The following is a 16,650-nucleotide window of genomic DNA, read 5'->3' as shown; positions in this document are numbered from 1 at the left end:
TTTAACGACACCACTAGAGCACATTGATTAATTAATCATCGACTATTGGATGTGAAATATTTGGTGTCTGACTCTAGTCAACAGAGGAAACTCGCCCCCGTATATACATTAGATGACATATATGGCTTGTGCTGCTCTGGCTATTGGAGTATAATGTATATATGAAAATACTTTATTGCTAATGAAAAAAACTGTGGCATGTGTGGAGGCAGGCCTCATATTTTGTTAAAATATTGACATATTCTGTTTGGATCCATCAATTTTACGTTAAAGGAATTCATAAGAATCTTCTGTTTTTCATGCATTTTTTTACAGTGTGTTAATTTAAGTGACTAATTAATTTAGACTGATGTTAAAACATAATACATGTTTCATTATTACTATTAACTGGACTTTAAATATTAATATTTCATATTAAGTACATTTTTGTTGTTTGTTACAAAAGAGCATTTATTTAGAATGTATTGGTCATCAACACATGGTTTTAACTAATTTCAGTGATCATAGTAAGTTTGAATATGCTATTTTTAAGACTGATTCAGTTATTTAAAGATTAATACTACATGAGTGGCTGTTAGTGTATATTTATCTTCAAACAAATTGTTTCAGAATGTATCTAATGAGCAAAAGCAAGCTGTTTTTAAACAATGAGTTGTAAAATAAATTGTATCTCACAGACACAAATATATAGTATTTCACTTCGTAAATATCTTTAATGAAACAAATTTAAAATAAATTGTATCTCACAGACACAAATATATAGTATTTCACTTCTTAAATATCTTTAATGAAACAAATTTAAAATAAATTGTATCTCACAGACACAAATATATAGTATTTCACTTCGTAAATATCTTTAATGAAACAAATTTAAAATAAATTGTATCTCACAGACACAAATATATAGTATTTCACTTCGTAAATATCTTTAATGAAACAAATTTAAAATAAATTGTATCTCACAGACACAAATATATAGTATTTCACTTCGTAAATATCTTTAATGAAACAAATTTAAAATAAATTAGACATCTTTTCTAACTAAAACTTATTTATGGTTCTTGTGCTTGCAGTTAACTTAGGCATCACAGAGCAATTTGTTTCAGGTTTACTTGCACATCAAAGAGTAATCAATTTCAGTTGTATTCATTTGATAGTATAGTTGTGGAGACCAGGTCATCACCTAGGAGCAGCCAACTATGTGTCTTTAAATTAATAATGCACGATGTTCTAACCAATGTATGTGTGTAAGAAAAATGTTTGTTTTGTTTTTACAGAATAAAGTGGTTGATGTTGAAGGAACTAAAGTCAAGTTGCAGGTATTTATAAACTGGGCATGCAGTGTTGACTGGTTTGCTTGTGTTTGTGGCATGGCTGTATGTTGAATTTTGTAAACTTCAGGGAAAAGGGATAATAATCAGTTTGTCTAAGAATGATCAATGGTTTGGTCTATTAATTTTTCCCTCATTTTTTTTCTTTTTCGCTAAAGCTTCATTCATCAATCTACGTGTAATCTTGATAAAATATGCCTTTTTAAAGCAGAGAAAACTATATACTACTCAACTTTTGCTAGAGATATACCAAATACATCTCATGTTAAACAGTCTGTACACATCTTACAGTTGATGTGCATCATGTGACAAAATGAGTAGTGGTTAGATACAGGACAGTTCATTTACCAGTAAATACTATTCCTTTCATCTCTACATACATTTGTGTATTCTGCAGCACTCGCAGATTTTATTTTTTTTAGGATTTTTGCAAGATACTTGAACAGGTACACTTAGAATACAGGACTCGAAATTTAATAGCAGCACGACTCGTGAGATATGATTGCAACCTTCACTCGATGAGATATAAATCATATTTAACAAAAAACATGAAATATCCTCTATATCTAACTGGTGTAATTTATTATTTTTATAATTAATATATATGACATATTATACCAGTATTATTCATTTATTCACATAAACAAGCAAATTTTTTAGATGGGCAAGAGAAAAATTGTATATGTGCAAGTATAAAAAATAAGAATGCAAATTACATTTGTTCTTTGGCAAGTGAGTATTAAAATAGTTTTCAACCCCTGCATATGTTTTTGCCAAATATCCCTAACAAAAATTAAGTAAGTATATTTTAACTGCTTGGGATTCTCATTATATACAGCCAGATGTACGGTAAACGGTATAATCTACTCATTTATGCTTAATAGGAAAACAAATTATATTAAAAGCCCCTATAACAGGAAAGGGTCATCATGCATTAATTAAAGGTAAAAGACATTACTAGCTATTAATGGAAAAAGTGAAAAACATTATTAAAGGGACATCCTGTAGTTTTTAAACACTAAGGAATATTTTTGACTATTAGAGCTGTTTTTGATAACTGAAATCATACTTTACTTAGATTTTATTGTTTAGATTATCCATTTTCATAAATTCGAAGTGTTTTTGGTCATCCTGGTGTTTTTAATATCACAAAATGCATTTGTCATATTTTTAAAAACACACATGCGTCTAAGAAGTAACAGTTATGGAGTCAAGTTTTAGTCTATTTTTAGAGTGTATTTCACCGTTTCAAAGTCACAGACTCAGGTTTCACTCAGTTGTAACTTATCCAAATGTGTTACATGTTTGTAGATTAACTAAAGTTAGTGTGCATTTTCATGGGCTGAAACTAGGGTCTGTCCCTTTAATGGAAATGTCAGATAAGATATCAATAAACAAAGGTTGGATTGACAATGAACATATAAGATAAGATATCAATAAACAAAGGTTGGATTGACAATGAACATATAAGATAAGATATCGATAAACAAAGGTTGGATTGACAATGAACATATAAGATAAGATATCAATAAACAAAGGTTGGATTGACAATGAACATATAAGATAAGATATCAATAAACAAAGGTTGGATTGACAATGAACATATAAGATAAGATATCAATAAACAAAGGTTGGATTGACAATGAACATATAAGATAAGATATCAATAAACAAAGGTTGAATTGACAATGAACATATACGGCTAACAAGAAACATAGTGTATTATAAAACCCAATTACCATGGAAATAATTTAAATTCTTAGCTGTTTTGTGTTAAAAGTGGCAACAATTTAGAGTTGTGCATTACAGCTGATTCTGAGTTAATGGTAAAAAAAAACCCATGAGATTATTAAAACTGTTGATCTTGTACTTGTATTTTGCATTAGGTAATGCACCATGACTGGTACATCAAAGGCCATGGTACATATGTATGTGCTATTCTGTCTGTGGGAGGGTGCATACAAAACATCCCTTGCTTCTAATGGAAAAACAAGAAATGTATTCAATATAGAGAGATAATTATGCAAGCTTGTGTGTTGTACTGATTTTTCAAACCGAGTGTCACGATTTTTGTAAAAAAAATTGAGCAAGAGCATGGGTAACATGAATTCTGACACAAGTTTCAGAAAATCAGTACAACTCGCACATGAGTATAATAATTTCTTTATTATTCATCTCAAAATGTTACATTTGTTATTACACATGTGCTTCATATGTTTTTTTATTAACGCGGTTATGTTGAACCATGCAGATAATACATAAGTTTAGTTGCCAAAAAGACCTTGTTGTAGTTCAGATAACATCTTACATATACACTGGCTGCATATTGAGGACAGGCCCTTTAATGGAAGGATGTGAGTTACTTAAACTGTCCATGGGCACACCATATTGGAATCTTAAATGTATGGTGTTGCATAGTCAATAAGCTTTCCCATATCATTATAAAAGTAAAGTGAGATCGAGTGGATTGGTGTTATTCAGTTTCTGGCTGAATTGTGTTTCCAATTGGTCTGTCTGCTGTATAACAATAAATTAACTCATATATTATTAAATAATTTATTAATCTCAGCGCTCTTCACAGAGATAGTATATTGATTGAAAATATTGTCGTTTGAACCTCGTAAACATTTAACTTGCTAATTCACTTAGAGATTAAATAGTGTTGGCTGTTTTTCATTGCAAGGACTTGTTCATGCAAATGTAATACAATTTCACACGGATGATGCATATATTTCTGGTCATCATAAACTCTGTATACTGAATCCTAAAAGAAATGCCATGGCAGTTCATGTCGAGAGCATAGCAGGGGAATATTTAAGTGGGGTCATTTGGAAGTTCAGCCCCCATGCACTCAAGATTTTAGTTCACCATTTTCATAGTTCATTTTTATTTTGGTACTGACATTTCAACTTCAAAGAAAAAAAGACATTTTGACTTTTAATTAAATTTAAGGTATTAAAATACAAAATGTTCAATCTTCTTAGCACAGTATTGGGGAAAAGTGTGTGTGGGGGGGGGGGGGGGCATGGCCCCTGCATCCCCCACCACCATTTGGCCCCCCTCCCCAGTGATAAAGAAAGGAATGATTTAAATTACCAAAGTAGATGTTAGGGTGTAAGTCCTAAATAGGGTGTATTCATATGATTACGGTAATATGCACACATTTTTGTCAAAGAAAGTCAGAATTAACCCAGTATTAAAGCTGCAGTCTCTGATATATTTCTTTTAAAATTTAAGCATTTAAAATTGATCATCAGTGATCTTTTCCTTCAGTGGCGGGATCTAGCTCTGTCGGTAGAGTACTCACCTGAGGTGCTAACATCGTAGGATTGAATCCCCGCAGTGGACCAATAGCTAATGATTAATACAATGGATGTACTCTAGTGCTGTTGTTAAATAAAACAAACTTTAACTCTTTTTTTCATTTTCATCGAGTGACATATCGTTCTTTATCTTCTTTAGATCATATTTACCCTTTTAGCAAGATAGAAATCTCTTGGCAGCATGCCAGACAATTCAAATATCACTGCTAAATTGCTATGTAACTGGGTAAGATTACTTGCACATGCTTTTATTAATTCATGAATTAATATATATATACACATGTATATGATTCTAGGTTCAGACTACCAACTGTCATGACGGAGTTGACCAACTCACTGATCTCTCGACTTCTACAGTTGATAGTCTGAGTACTCTTGCAACTCCATTTGTTAATCTGAGAGCACCTGACATAAGTTGGGTCCTTAACCATATGTCTGACACCATATAACCGTAAATAAAATGTGTTGAGTGCGTCGTTAAATAAAACATTTCTTTCTTTCTTTCTGACATAAATTGGGAGTGAGGCAAATTACAATGCAGCTGTCAAGTTGGCCAACTCCTTCATGACATTTGATAGTCTGAGCCTAGCATTATGTAAATATATATATACAGGTACATGTATGTATAATATATAATATATATACAAATGATTACATGCCATAAATCGCCCCCCCCCCCCCCCCAAACATTTTAGCTCTTTTGGTGTTTAATAGTGTGTGAAGACTTGTGTATTTTTCTGTTTGTATTTTACATAATTTTGTAAAAGATATCATGATTGCTAAAGAGTGACTGCACCTTTAACTTCTACATGCTTACAGAGTGATGTCTGTATGTATGTATACAACATAACTTAAACTTACAGTCACATGTACAAGTAGAGCAGGCTATGTGTGTCATGGAATGTTAGATGAGCTACGTTCTGTTTCAGATCTGGGATACAGCAGGCCAGGAGCGTTTCCGCAGCATTACACGAGCATACTATCGTGATGCTAATGGTACGTTCATTGCCAGTAGCTTAACTAAGTACACACGTGTTATTTTGTTTAGTCAGACTCAGTCTTTTGCTACATAACGAGAGTTTGTCATTGCAGATTTGGGACACGGCAGGCCAGGAGCGATTCCGGAGTATAACCCACGCATACTACAGAGATGCTCATGGTATCACGTGCTCCTATAGTGCGAGTCGGTCAAATAACAGGCTTCATTATAATATGTTTTAGTCAAATAACAGGCTTTAAAATAAGTGTTTTAGTCAAATAACAGGCTTTAAAATAAGTGTTTTAGTCAAATAACAGGCTTTAAAATAAGTGTTTTAGTCAAATAACAGGCTTCGTTATACTATGTTTTAGTCAAATAACAGGCTTCATTATAATATGCTTTAGTCAAATAACAGGCTTTAAAATAAATATTTTAGTCAAATAACAGGCTTTAAAATAAGTGTTTTAGTCAAATAACAGGCTTCATTATAATATGTTTTAGTCAAATAACAGGCTTTAAAATAAGTGTTTTAGTTAAATAACAGGCTTTAAAATAAGTGTCTTAATCAAATAACAGGCTTCTTTATAATGTGCTCTATAATAGGATTAATTGTTACTTAATAAAATAATACTCTTAATGACAATGTTAACCTGTCTATGTAGGATTGATACTTACAGAAACATGTAGGCTAGCTTTAGCAAGATCCATTATTAATAGTTAATAATACATTACCGGTAATTCCTAACTTCCAAAACGTCCAGTGAATTATAACACAGAACAACTATCCTAACTGCTGTAGACATTAAGATATGGCTGTTTATATACATGAATATGAAACCAACCGTTTGGGTGAACACCGTGAATATTTTTAAATTTCATAAATTCTTTAATGTTTCAGGGATCATATTAATGAACATGAAACCAACTATTTGGGTGAACATCTTAAATATTTTAAAATTCCATAAATTCTTAACTGTTTTAGGGGAATAGTACTTATTACTGGTTAGTGCTTGGTTAATACTAGTATTATTGTAAGGTTTTCTCTTATTTGACCGACAAAGACATGAATGTTTTGCTTCCATTCACATTTTCTTGATCATTACATATTTTCGCTTTAACTGCATTTAACATTTTTCTGGTTGGAATGTTTTTGGCAGTGTTGCCCCAGTTTGTTTTTACGGTGTGTTGTTCTGCTGTGCCTGTTGGTGAACCTAAAACTGAGAACATGTTATGATATGAAATTGAATTATTTTGTTTCATCTTTTATTGTGCACCTTGTGTTATATGTGTTCAGACAGAAGCATGATATGATGCAAATAGAGGATAATAAACAAATTACCAGATATTATAAAAATTTATGTACCGAGTGAAATAATTTTCAGTTGTCAATAGAGCTTTAGCGAGTGACAGCTGAAAATTGTTTCACGAGGGGCATAAATTTGATAATAACTGGTACTGAGTTTGTTATTCTATTTATTACCTCAGCCATATTTTTTTCTTTAAGAACCATTTATTTTTATTATGACAACATTTATATAAAAATGATTTGTGGACAACATTACACACTATTATGAGTATTGCTATGACTTTGTATTTTATTTATGATCACAGATAATTTTTAAAAAACAAAGTTCTATTCATTCTGAAAAAATACGTACTGTAATGAATTCTATTAAAATATGATTTTATTAAACAATTATTTAACAATAAAAACTGAGGGATGTAAATGCAAACTCTTTATAGTATGTGACGTCATTGGGTATGTTTACCAAATCGTGATGACATCATATTGGTTTGTAAGCATAAAATTGTCCAATAATATTGTATGTTACACCAATGCATAATAATTTCTCACTGAGAAATTATGATTTTTATTTTCCCAGTTATGAGTGCTCACTGGGGTAATATATATATATATATATATATATATATATATATATATATATATATATATATATATATATATATATATATATTTAGTGTTGATCTACTTGCCTGGTTTTATTTTGTTTTTTTGTTCTTTTTTTTTGTTCTCTTTTTTTTACTAGGAGTGGGGTGTTCCAGAACTACATCTATTATTTAGCTCTCTGTTTTTCAAATTTACCACATACATAGATGTAGCTATATATTATTTTCAGATCTGTTAGTCCTGTGATTTATTTCTAGATCTTCTAGCACTACCTATTTTAGTTCTACCAGTCATGTGTATTTTTAAAATCCTCTAACACTGTGGTCCTTATCTCCTAACTAGTCTATTGGGGTTTTTTCCTGTTTTTCAGATCTACTACATGTACACATAGCTCTGGTTTTAAATCTACTTTTGATTACTAGCATTTTTTTCAGGTCTATACACCTACTATGTATAGACCTCTGTTTTTCGACCTACATGTACTTGTCCTACATGAATATTTTTCAGATTACTAAAGTCCTAATGGGAGGAGTTTTTCCCATATCTGCTAGCTGTTTTATATTTATGAGCTCTATTTTTGACATCTATCTTATGTTTTTCAAATCTACTAGCTAGCCCTATGTTTTTCAGATCTGGGCCCATGTTTGAGTCCAGACTCAATCTCTAATGACGTCACATGCAAAAGCATACAATTTGTATGGTGTTGTCATGACGTTACTGTCAGACTCTATTAGTCTTGAGTCTAGAATCTAAAAGTTTTATAAACATCGATGACCAGATCTAGTCAAGGTTATTTTTGGGGTGGGTTTTGTTTTGTGTTTTTTTTTTTGGGTGGGGGGGGGTCCAAAATTGTTTTGGAGGGGTTATGTATGAATCATATATGATTCTACTTTGTAGAATACCCTTTACCCCACACCCTCATTTTTAGCTGCCACCCCAGTTGTTTCAGATGTTTGTTTTTCTTGGTTGATTAATTATTAAAAAGTCCTGCGAACTGGATGTCAAGAAATCTGTGTTCTCTATTTAGACCATTCAGTAGTAATGTGTGGGTGAAAAACATATAAATAAATTAGATGTATTATTTATGTGTTTTATTATTGTCTGATGTTTTGCATGTGTTTGGTATACATGTACTTCTCTATACTTGAGTCTTGTTCTAAAATTAAATTACTGATTGAAGATGTTTTTTTCTGGTTTTCTTCAAGTGTTTGATGATTGCCTTTTACTGGTTGTTTAAATCAGTTTTATTAATAATTTCCTACAGGCACTGCACTGCATGTAATAGAACGTATTTCTTACTTTCTTTCTTGAATGCATTGTGATCATGCATATGTTTTTGTTGGTAATTAATCATTATTAATGTTATACATTTTTAAGTTCAATTTTAAAATAAAAATCAGTTGAAACATAATATAACTGGTGCATATAATATAAACATTCTTGAAACTTTATGATTAAAAAAAAAATTATCGTTAACATTCTTTCTTTTTTTTTCTTAAAATTAATTCTATAGATGAACAATTGAACACAGTTATGTTGAAATAAATGTGGTTGTGCCTTAAATTCATTTTATTTTGTAGTCGTTAAAAATGTTAAGCAGACTTCATCTTAATTACCCGAACATGTAAATATTATTAAACTATATCCTAGTTTAAATACAAGTGATGAAGACCATATTCAGTGTAATTCTGAATTTTGTCGGCCATTTCTAATTATCATACCTGCATGTACTTCACCAATTTTCTTTTTTCTTTTCAGCACTCTTGTTGCTCTATGACGTGACCAGTAAAGCTAGCTTTGACAACATCAGGGTATGTGTAGGCTACAGTAAATATAGCATTATGCAGTGGCATAGCGTGGGTTGCAAGCACCCGGGGCAAGGCAAGTATTGCACCCCCTAACCAGTGGACCATTAGCACTCTCTGAGTCCCTTCCACCAGTCCAGAATTGTGCGCCCAGGGCAACCGCCTCGGTAGCCCCACCCACGCTACACCACTGGCATTATGTAAAGCATGGGGAGATCTGGAGGAGGCAGACAGAGACAGTTATGGTCAACTCGCCTCCATCCCCACCTCCGATTATATTAGAATTACTATACTGAATCTGTTCCTAAAATATATTTCACTCCACAAGAAACGCATAAAGCTTGATTTAATTCATATTAAATTGAAACATTTACACGATCTAACCACAAATTGTCAGAAATAAATGTACATCAATGTTATTTTGTTCATTACACCGGAATTTGCACCTTCTGACATCGACAGAGCAAATCAGGAACAATTGTGCATCAGACATCTAAAAACACTTCTTTACAATGACATTACATAATCACAGGTGCCGTAGTACATTGGCAATACACACAGCCATTTGGCATCCCTGATCTCGTTGCTAGCCGACAGTCACATGATAAATCTGTAGAGGAGTATTGCTTTTGTAAATATAATATAAGCCTTTAGTCATTCAGTTAAAGAATTAACTACAAATAATCAAGTCTACTAGTTTTATGACATTTTATAAATGAAGCAGGTACCAGTCGTAGATGTCTTTAACCACGAAAAGATTAGAATGACCGTGAATGTGCCTTGATTGATAATAATATATTTAATAATGGTATGTGGTCAATCCCCATCAGTGGGCCTATTGGGCTATTTCTCATTCCAGCCAGTGCACCACGACTGGTATATCTAGTGCCATGGTATGTGCTCTCCTGTCTGGGATGGTGCATATAAAAGATCCCTTGCTACTAATGGAAAAATGTTGCGGGTTTCCTCTCTAAGACTGTACATGTATGTCAAAATTCCAAAATGTTTTACACCCAATAGCCGATGGTTAATAAATCAATGTACTCTCGTGTTAAACAAAATTAATTTTTATAACAGCAATTTTGATAGAACAACAATTTCAATAGAACGACACAGTTACCCAGGGATGAACGTGATCGTTGTAACGAGGTCTGACTACATGTACATATAATACAATGTTAAGCAGTAGTGAATTATACATTAATCATAAATAATAAACAAAACTATTATTAGTATTAATCCTATTTGAATTCTGTTTGTTTTCTAGATTGGATTACATTTATTTGTAATGTGTTTTTGCATATTGCTTTATGAATTAATTATTATGGCTGTTTCAAAATATAATCCCATAGGTTTAAAGATGGAAGTCTCTTATTTCCATTTTTACCCATAGAAGAAGATGATGTAATTTGGCTCCATTTGCATTTTGAAAAAACCCATTTCTTTACTCCAAACGTATAGCACCCGTCCCATATGATACTGTCTTGAGCAGCTAGTTAAAAGTGGATATTTTCATTGTAGGCCTGGCTTGCTGAAATTAATGAATATGCACAAGAAGATGTTGTGATAATGTTGCTAGGCAACAAAGCTGATCTTGGTGACAGAGTAATTCGAGCCGAAGATGGTGAAAGATTAGCCAAGGTTGGTTATCTCCACTTGTCATTATTTAGTGTTTCTGATTCCGTCACTTTTCTATTAAGAATCAGGTTTCTTTTTTCTAAATCTTGCATCCAGACTGCCCTTGGTGTTTCAAATTACTGCAGACTTGACATTATTAAAGCTTGGCTTCTTTTCATGTTGGTGTGAATGCTTAGTATCCTGTGATATGGCAAATCAAATGATCTGTAATGCTCTACTTTAAAGAGTGGAAATTACATCACAGACCTTTTTTTATCACCACAAGTGCATATTTAATTAAAAAATTAAAATAGAACATTGTGCTTGTATAATAGGGAGTTTGAATGGGTTTTGATGAATATTGGTTGAACTTATTAATTGCACATGTAATACATGTGTATATCTTAATTAATATGTTTTTTTGAAAGAATGTTTTGGGTTTTTTCATTTGATTCATGACACTGACAGATACTTCCTAAACAAAAGTGAAAATCTAATTTGAATAAAATAAATGATACTGTCAGACATGGCAATGTTACAATGATTGATTGATCAGCTTTGCTTTAATAATGTGACTTCAGTAATCAGAAGGGGTGATATGTAGCCCAGTGGTAAAGTGCTCACCTGATACACAGTCGGTCTAGGATCCATCCCCGTCAGTGGGCCAGTTGGACCATTTTTCGATTCAGCCAGTGCTCCAAGACTGGTGTAACAAAGGCTGTGGTATGTACTATCCTGTCTATGGGATAATGCATATAAACAATCCCTTGCTACTAATTAATATAAAAAAGAGTAGCCCATGGAGTGGCGACAGTGGGCTTGCTCTCTAATTATTTTTGTGGTCCTTAACCTTAAGTCCGACGCCATATAATTGTAGTTATTTAAGGTGTTGTCATTAATGAAACATTCCTTCCTTCAATAATCAAATGTCATGGAAAATATTAACTGTGACGTTTCCCAGGAGATGATGTGAAACTGCTGAGGTTTGGTTTCTTTTTATGTGTGTGTAATAAAAACCGATATTAAATAGGTTTATTAACTCGGCATGTCTGCCAACAAAAAATGTTGCCCAGTGTGATGACATCATATACCACTGCAAGCAGGATTTGCTGCCCAATGGAAGCTCACTATCATACAAATAATTAAGATGAATGAAACTCTCCAAATTTTTCACAAAGTCTGTGAGCACTGGTTTTGGTCAGGAAAAAACACAATCGGAGAATGCTCAACAGAAGGGTTTAAAGTTTGTTTTGTTTAATGACACCACTAGAGCACATTGATTAATTAATCATCATCGGCTATTGGATGTCAAACATTTGGTAATTTTCACTCGTCATGAGGAAACCAGCTACATTTTTCTTAATGCAGCAAGAGATCTTTTATATACACATTCCCACAAACAGATAAATACATACCACGGCCTTTGTCCAGTTGTAGTTAACTGGGTGGAATGAGAAAAGAAATAAATCAGCAGAAGAGATTCAATTAATCCAAGTTCATGTATTCTAACTGCTTGCATTATCAAAAGTTGATTTGTTGGTGCAAACCAATGATAATAATTAATTGAGGCTGAAATTCCATATGATCTCCAACACTAATAAAACATGAAGCTCAACAAACTATATAATGGTTAATAGATTTATTGAAGTCTGACGTTATTATATAATATTAATAGATGTTTTACTGATATCTGTTTTCAGGAATATAATGTTGCATTTATGGAGACCAGTGCCAAGACAGGGCTGAATGTGGAACTGGCTTTCATGGCTGTTGCTAAGTATGTTTCTTTCAAATATCTTACAACTTATAAGGCATGGTTACATGTCATTTGACCTACTAAATAATCCCACAAAATATTGCCTGAAAACAACTTATTTCACCATTAACTTAGTTACTGTCCTATCCCACTTGTTAATATTTTAGTGTATGTACATTGTACCTATAAATCAGAATTTTTAATTTTTTAAACTAATTTTTGTCTCTCTAAGTAAAAAGGTGAGATGTAGGTATTACGTTTTCAATGGTGATGACGGCAGTGATGGCATCAACATTTTCCTTTTAACTCAAGTTTAAAATTCTGCATTTTACTCCATTTTCTCACAAGTGCTAGATCAATAAATATGGTTTAGAGGTGCATCTATGTATGTTCATCATAGTGCATATGAAAATAATGTTTTAAAAATTACATTATATTAAAAAAAAGGTTTTGAATTTTTAAGTTAATTAAAAAAAAAAAAAACCCACCCTGGAATTCCCTCAAAACCGGACATTTTACAGAGTCCCTTTTTAAAAACTAGGACAGAACTTAACCTCTCTAAATCGGATCCCTCTTAAACCAGACATTTGTCTTGGTCCGGTTTAGAGGGGTTTCACTATATATATATATATATATATATACGACAGTGTAATCACTGAAAGGTTGGGAGATATTCCAGAATTATTTGCATTAAACATGTTCTTGCTTATCCAATACTCACTAAAAATAAATATGTCTAACACAGACAGTCACATGATATATTTTCTCGATGGTCCTACATGTGTACTTGTTGCAATCCAACACTACTGTCAGGCTGCACTTTAATGTCCAGGATTCTCATACGTGTCACAAATCAATGTACCATTATGATAATGGGTTTTTTATTTTGGGATCTGTGATTGAATTTCAAGTCTGTTGATTAATTTATGATACAGTTATATTGAGGTGTATTGAAGGTGGCAAGATAAAGCTTGTCAGCTCAAGATGTAATTTTATATATAAGTATGTCCATTAATGGTTTGCTGCACTTGTTCCACTCTGTTCAATAAAACATTTCCTTCCTTCCTGTTCGATAATGAGGGAAAAGAAGGAATAAACTATAAGATAATGAAATCAGTTACTTATTGTTATTTTGAAATATAAATAACGCAATGAGTATTTCACTGAATATTTTCTTATAGAATTGTCAAATCATATATATTAAGTATCTGGACAAATAACATTGGTAACAACTGTAAGTGAAAGAGGATTTTGTTCAACTCAGAAAACAATTGAATAAAATGAATTTTCAGTAAAAAGCATAACTTGGGTGTTTATTGCAAAAACACAGTATTATATACATGTATGAAAATCATTTTGCATGTGCACTGCCTGCTCTCGTCTCATTATAAAAACAACAATTTTTTTAATATTGCACTGAGCTACTCTCGATTCACTAATGTCAAAACCTATACTAGCTCTGCCAATTACTTTTTTGACCGACCGTTCAAAATTGTGCCAAATTTCCTCAATCAAAATTGCGCACCTTTTCTCTTTGGCATATAATGGCTCCATTCAAAATTCCATAGCACACCCGCCCCCCGCCTGCTACCGACTTGGTCGGGCTGCTGCTGCTCCCTTGCACCTGCCAGTACAGGTGGTCCCTCATCCCGCCCCCCCCTTTCCTGTCATGGACGGAAGAGCCAGCCAAGGCCAGCTCTTGTGCCCATGACAGGCGTGCGCTACAACAACTTATTCTGAATGTGCACGTAAAACCCTATGACATGACATGACATAATATTGCACTGTAAGTAATGTTAAAAAATTGTTGTTTTATTGCCAAAAAACCAAGCTGTGTTTTTTGTTTAAGAACACATTTTATTTTTTTAAATTCCCAGTTGGAACAATATCTTCTTTCAGTTACAGTTGTTACCAATATGTCATTTGTTTGCAATATTAACATAGATGAAATAACATTTCTATAAGAACAGATCAGCGATATACCTATTGCGTTATTTATGCCTCTCAGTATACAAACAGGACAATAATTTGGATTACATGTATGTATTTGTTAAATTATGTCAAGATAATTCATATAATAATTTTGTTAACTTTGAATGTTTATTTAAAGACGTTGCTGACTCAATTTATAGCCATAATAACATGATTCCAGTTAACAAGGCCTTTATAATGTTTAAACTTACATATTAATTACATTAAATCACGACTAGCTCTGCCAGTCACCAAATTCACCACTTGCGAATTTTAAATACAACCGGCAAATTTTGTTTGAATTTGGCGAAATAATTTCATATGATTATTGATATTTTGTCGAAAATAACTGATGGGTTCCTGCAATTTGTTAAGTTCAATAGATAATTTGGCTCAATTCTGTGCACACCCAGAGCTAGCCCTATAAATCCAGATATTAGTGTCGATCTGTATATCCAATGTTTTTATTATGGCTCAAACTGGATTTTACCTTCCAGTAATTTTGTACACATTAAAAAAAAAACAGCCCTGAGTATACATGTAGTTTAGTCGTTTTAAATTTGTATAATATGCATTAATTTTGTATTATTACCAATATTTATAATAGAGTTAATGACAAAATGTATATGGTTTGAAGTCTGTTCATTTAGACTCTACAGACTCTTAATTGAACGGAAATGAAACTCTACTTGTATGGAGTTTATTTTGAGGTAGCTAATTACTCCATGGCTAATATATTGTGACAATTTTGTCTGTTTTCAGGGATTTAAAGATGAAGAAGATACGTCGTCCAAACGAGCCACGGTTTAACGTCGCCGATTACGTAGAGCAAGAAAAAAAGACGAACGGCTGCTGTAGTTAGCACCTGCTGCTTGATTGGGACTCTTTTGTGCTGGGGGAATAACATGGGTGGGTGGGTGGACACAGCATCAGGGGAATGTATTGCCAAAACAAGACAAGACTGGAAAGACAAAAACAGGCATGTGTGCAGGAGGGGTCTAGAATGTTGCTAGCAATGGTTTTAGTCCCCAGAAAATACATTAAAAAAGAAATGTTCATAAAGAAGGGGTTGAAACCCCCCCACCCCTTCCCCTTGACACATGCCTGCAAAACCTAATACTGTCTGATAATTATGGTAACTACAGAGAGGCATGGCCTCCGTACTGTCATGTGATACAGATTTACACCATATAGTGCTAAGAACTGCACACCAAAACACCTTGATAATATGTCTTAAAATTCTATCTGCATTTTAACATTATGCATAATATATACATGTGATACAAAATTAGTGTACTTTTATTGTTTTGGTGAGGGTGTTGTCAACTTAACCAAAAATGTTATTAGAAATGTAAATGTTAAAAACAAATACCCAGGACACATTTATATACATTACGATACGTAAGTAAATTTTAACATCTCTTTGCCTGCCTATACTTTTTAATTATATCTTTTGCTTTGTTAGCAAATCTGTTCACTGAAGCAGTTATTGCTATAAATGTGCGCAGTTTCCATCATCAAATCAAACCTCCAAGAATTTAAAGTTTTGAAACCCATTAAACCATTTAATATATGTCGTCATTAATTTAATGCACAAATAAAAAATGGGATACTCAAAACTAAACAATTTTTTTTTGTTTTGTTTAGAATGATGCATGTATTACAGAATATTATACTACATATGTGTTATAGCATTTACTTAGGATTATGTTTTCTATATTATACAGTGATAACATGATTCTCACAAATGTTTACTTTTGAATGACTGTGAGTAGCGAATTCTATTTATCCTATAACACTTCTAAAATAGCATTTAATTAAATTTTTAGTCATCGGTAATATGACATCATCACAATTAGTTTGACGTCACGGATTTTAACTAGATCTTTGAAAACATTATGCTCAGGTATATAGGTCTTGTTGGCTTGTAAACAAATGACCCATCCACAGCAACACATT

General features: G+C 32.6%; 1 protein-coding gene across 2 annotated transcripts in view; it reads left to right on the top strand.

The window, feature by feature from the left end:
* The window catches only part of LOC121379451 (ras-related protein Rab-37-like), a 36,249-nt gene extending 19,934 nt beyond the window's left edge, over positions 1-16,315 (top strand). The window contains exons 3-8 of one of the 2 annotated variants that reach the window (XM_041508095.1): positions 1,278-1,319; positions 5,747-5,813; positions 9,301-9,353; positions 10,869-10,988; positions 12,665-12,741; positions 15,454-16,315. In XM_041508095.1, coding sequence (XP_041364029.1) covers positions 1,278-1,319; positions 5,747-5,813; positions 9,301-9,353; positions 10,869-10,988; positions 12,665-12,741; positions 15,454-15,553 — 459 coding nt within the window. In that variant the 3' untranslated portion in view covers positions 15,554-16,315. Of the gene's footprint in view, positions 1-1,277; positions 1,320-5,583; positions 5,651-5,746; positions 5,814-9,300; positions 9,354-10,868; positions 10,989-12,664; positions 12,742-15,453 lie in introns of both variants that reach the window. The other variant, XM_041508096.1, reaches the window with a different exon arrangement.
* Positions 16,316-16,650: the final 335 nt, after the last annotated feature.

The sequence above is a fragment of the Gigantopelta aegis genome, chromosome 8 (genome assembly GCF_016097555.1).
Source record: "Gigantopelta aegis isolate Gae_Host chromosome 8, Gae_host_genome, whole genome shotgun sequence".
In the NCBI taxonomy this organism is placed as follows: Eukaryota; Metazoa; Mollusca; class Gastropoda; order Neomphalida; family Peltospiridae; genus Gigantopelta; species Gigantopelta aegis.
Note: the sequence above shows the minus strand (reverse complement) of the source record. Positions and strands in the feature narration are given on the sequence as shown.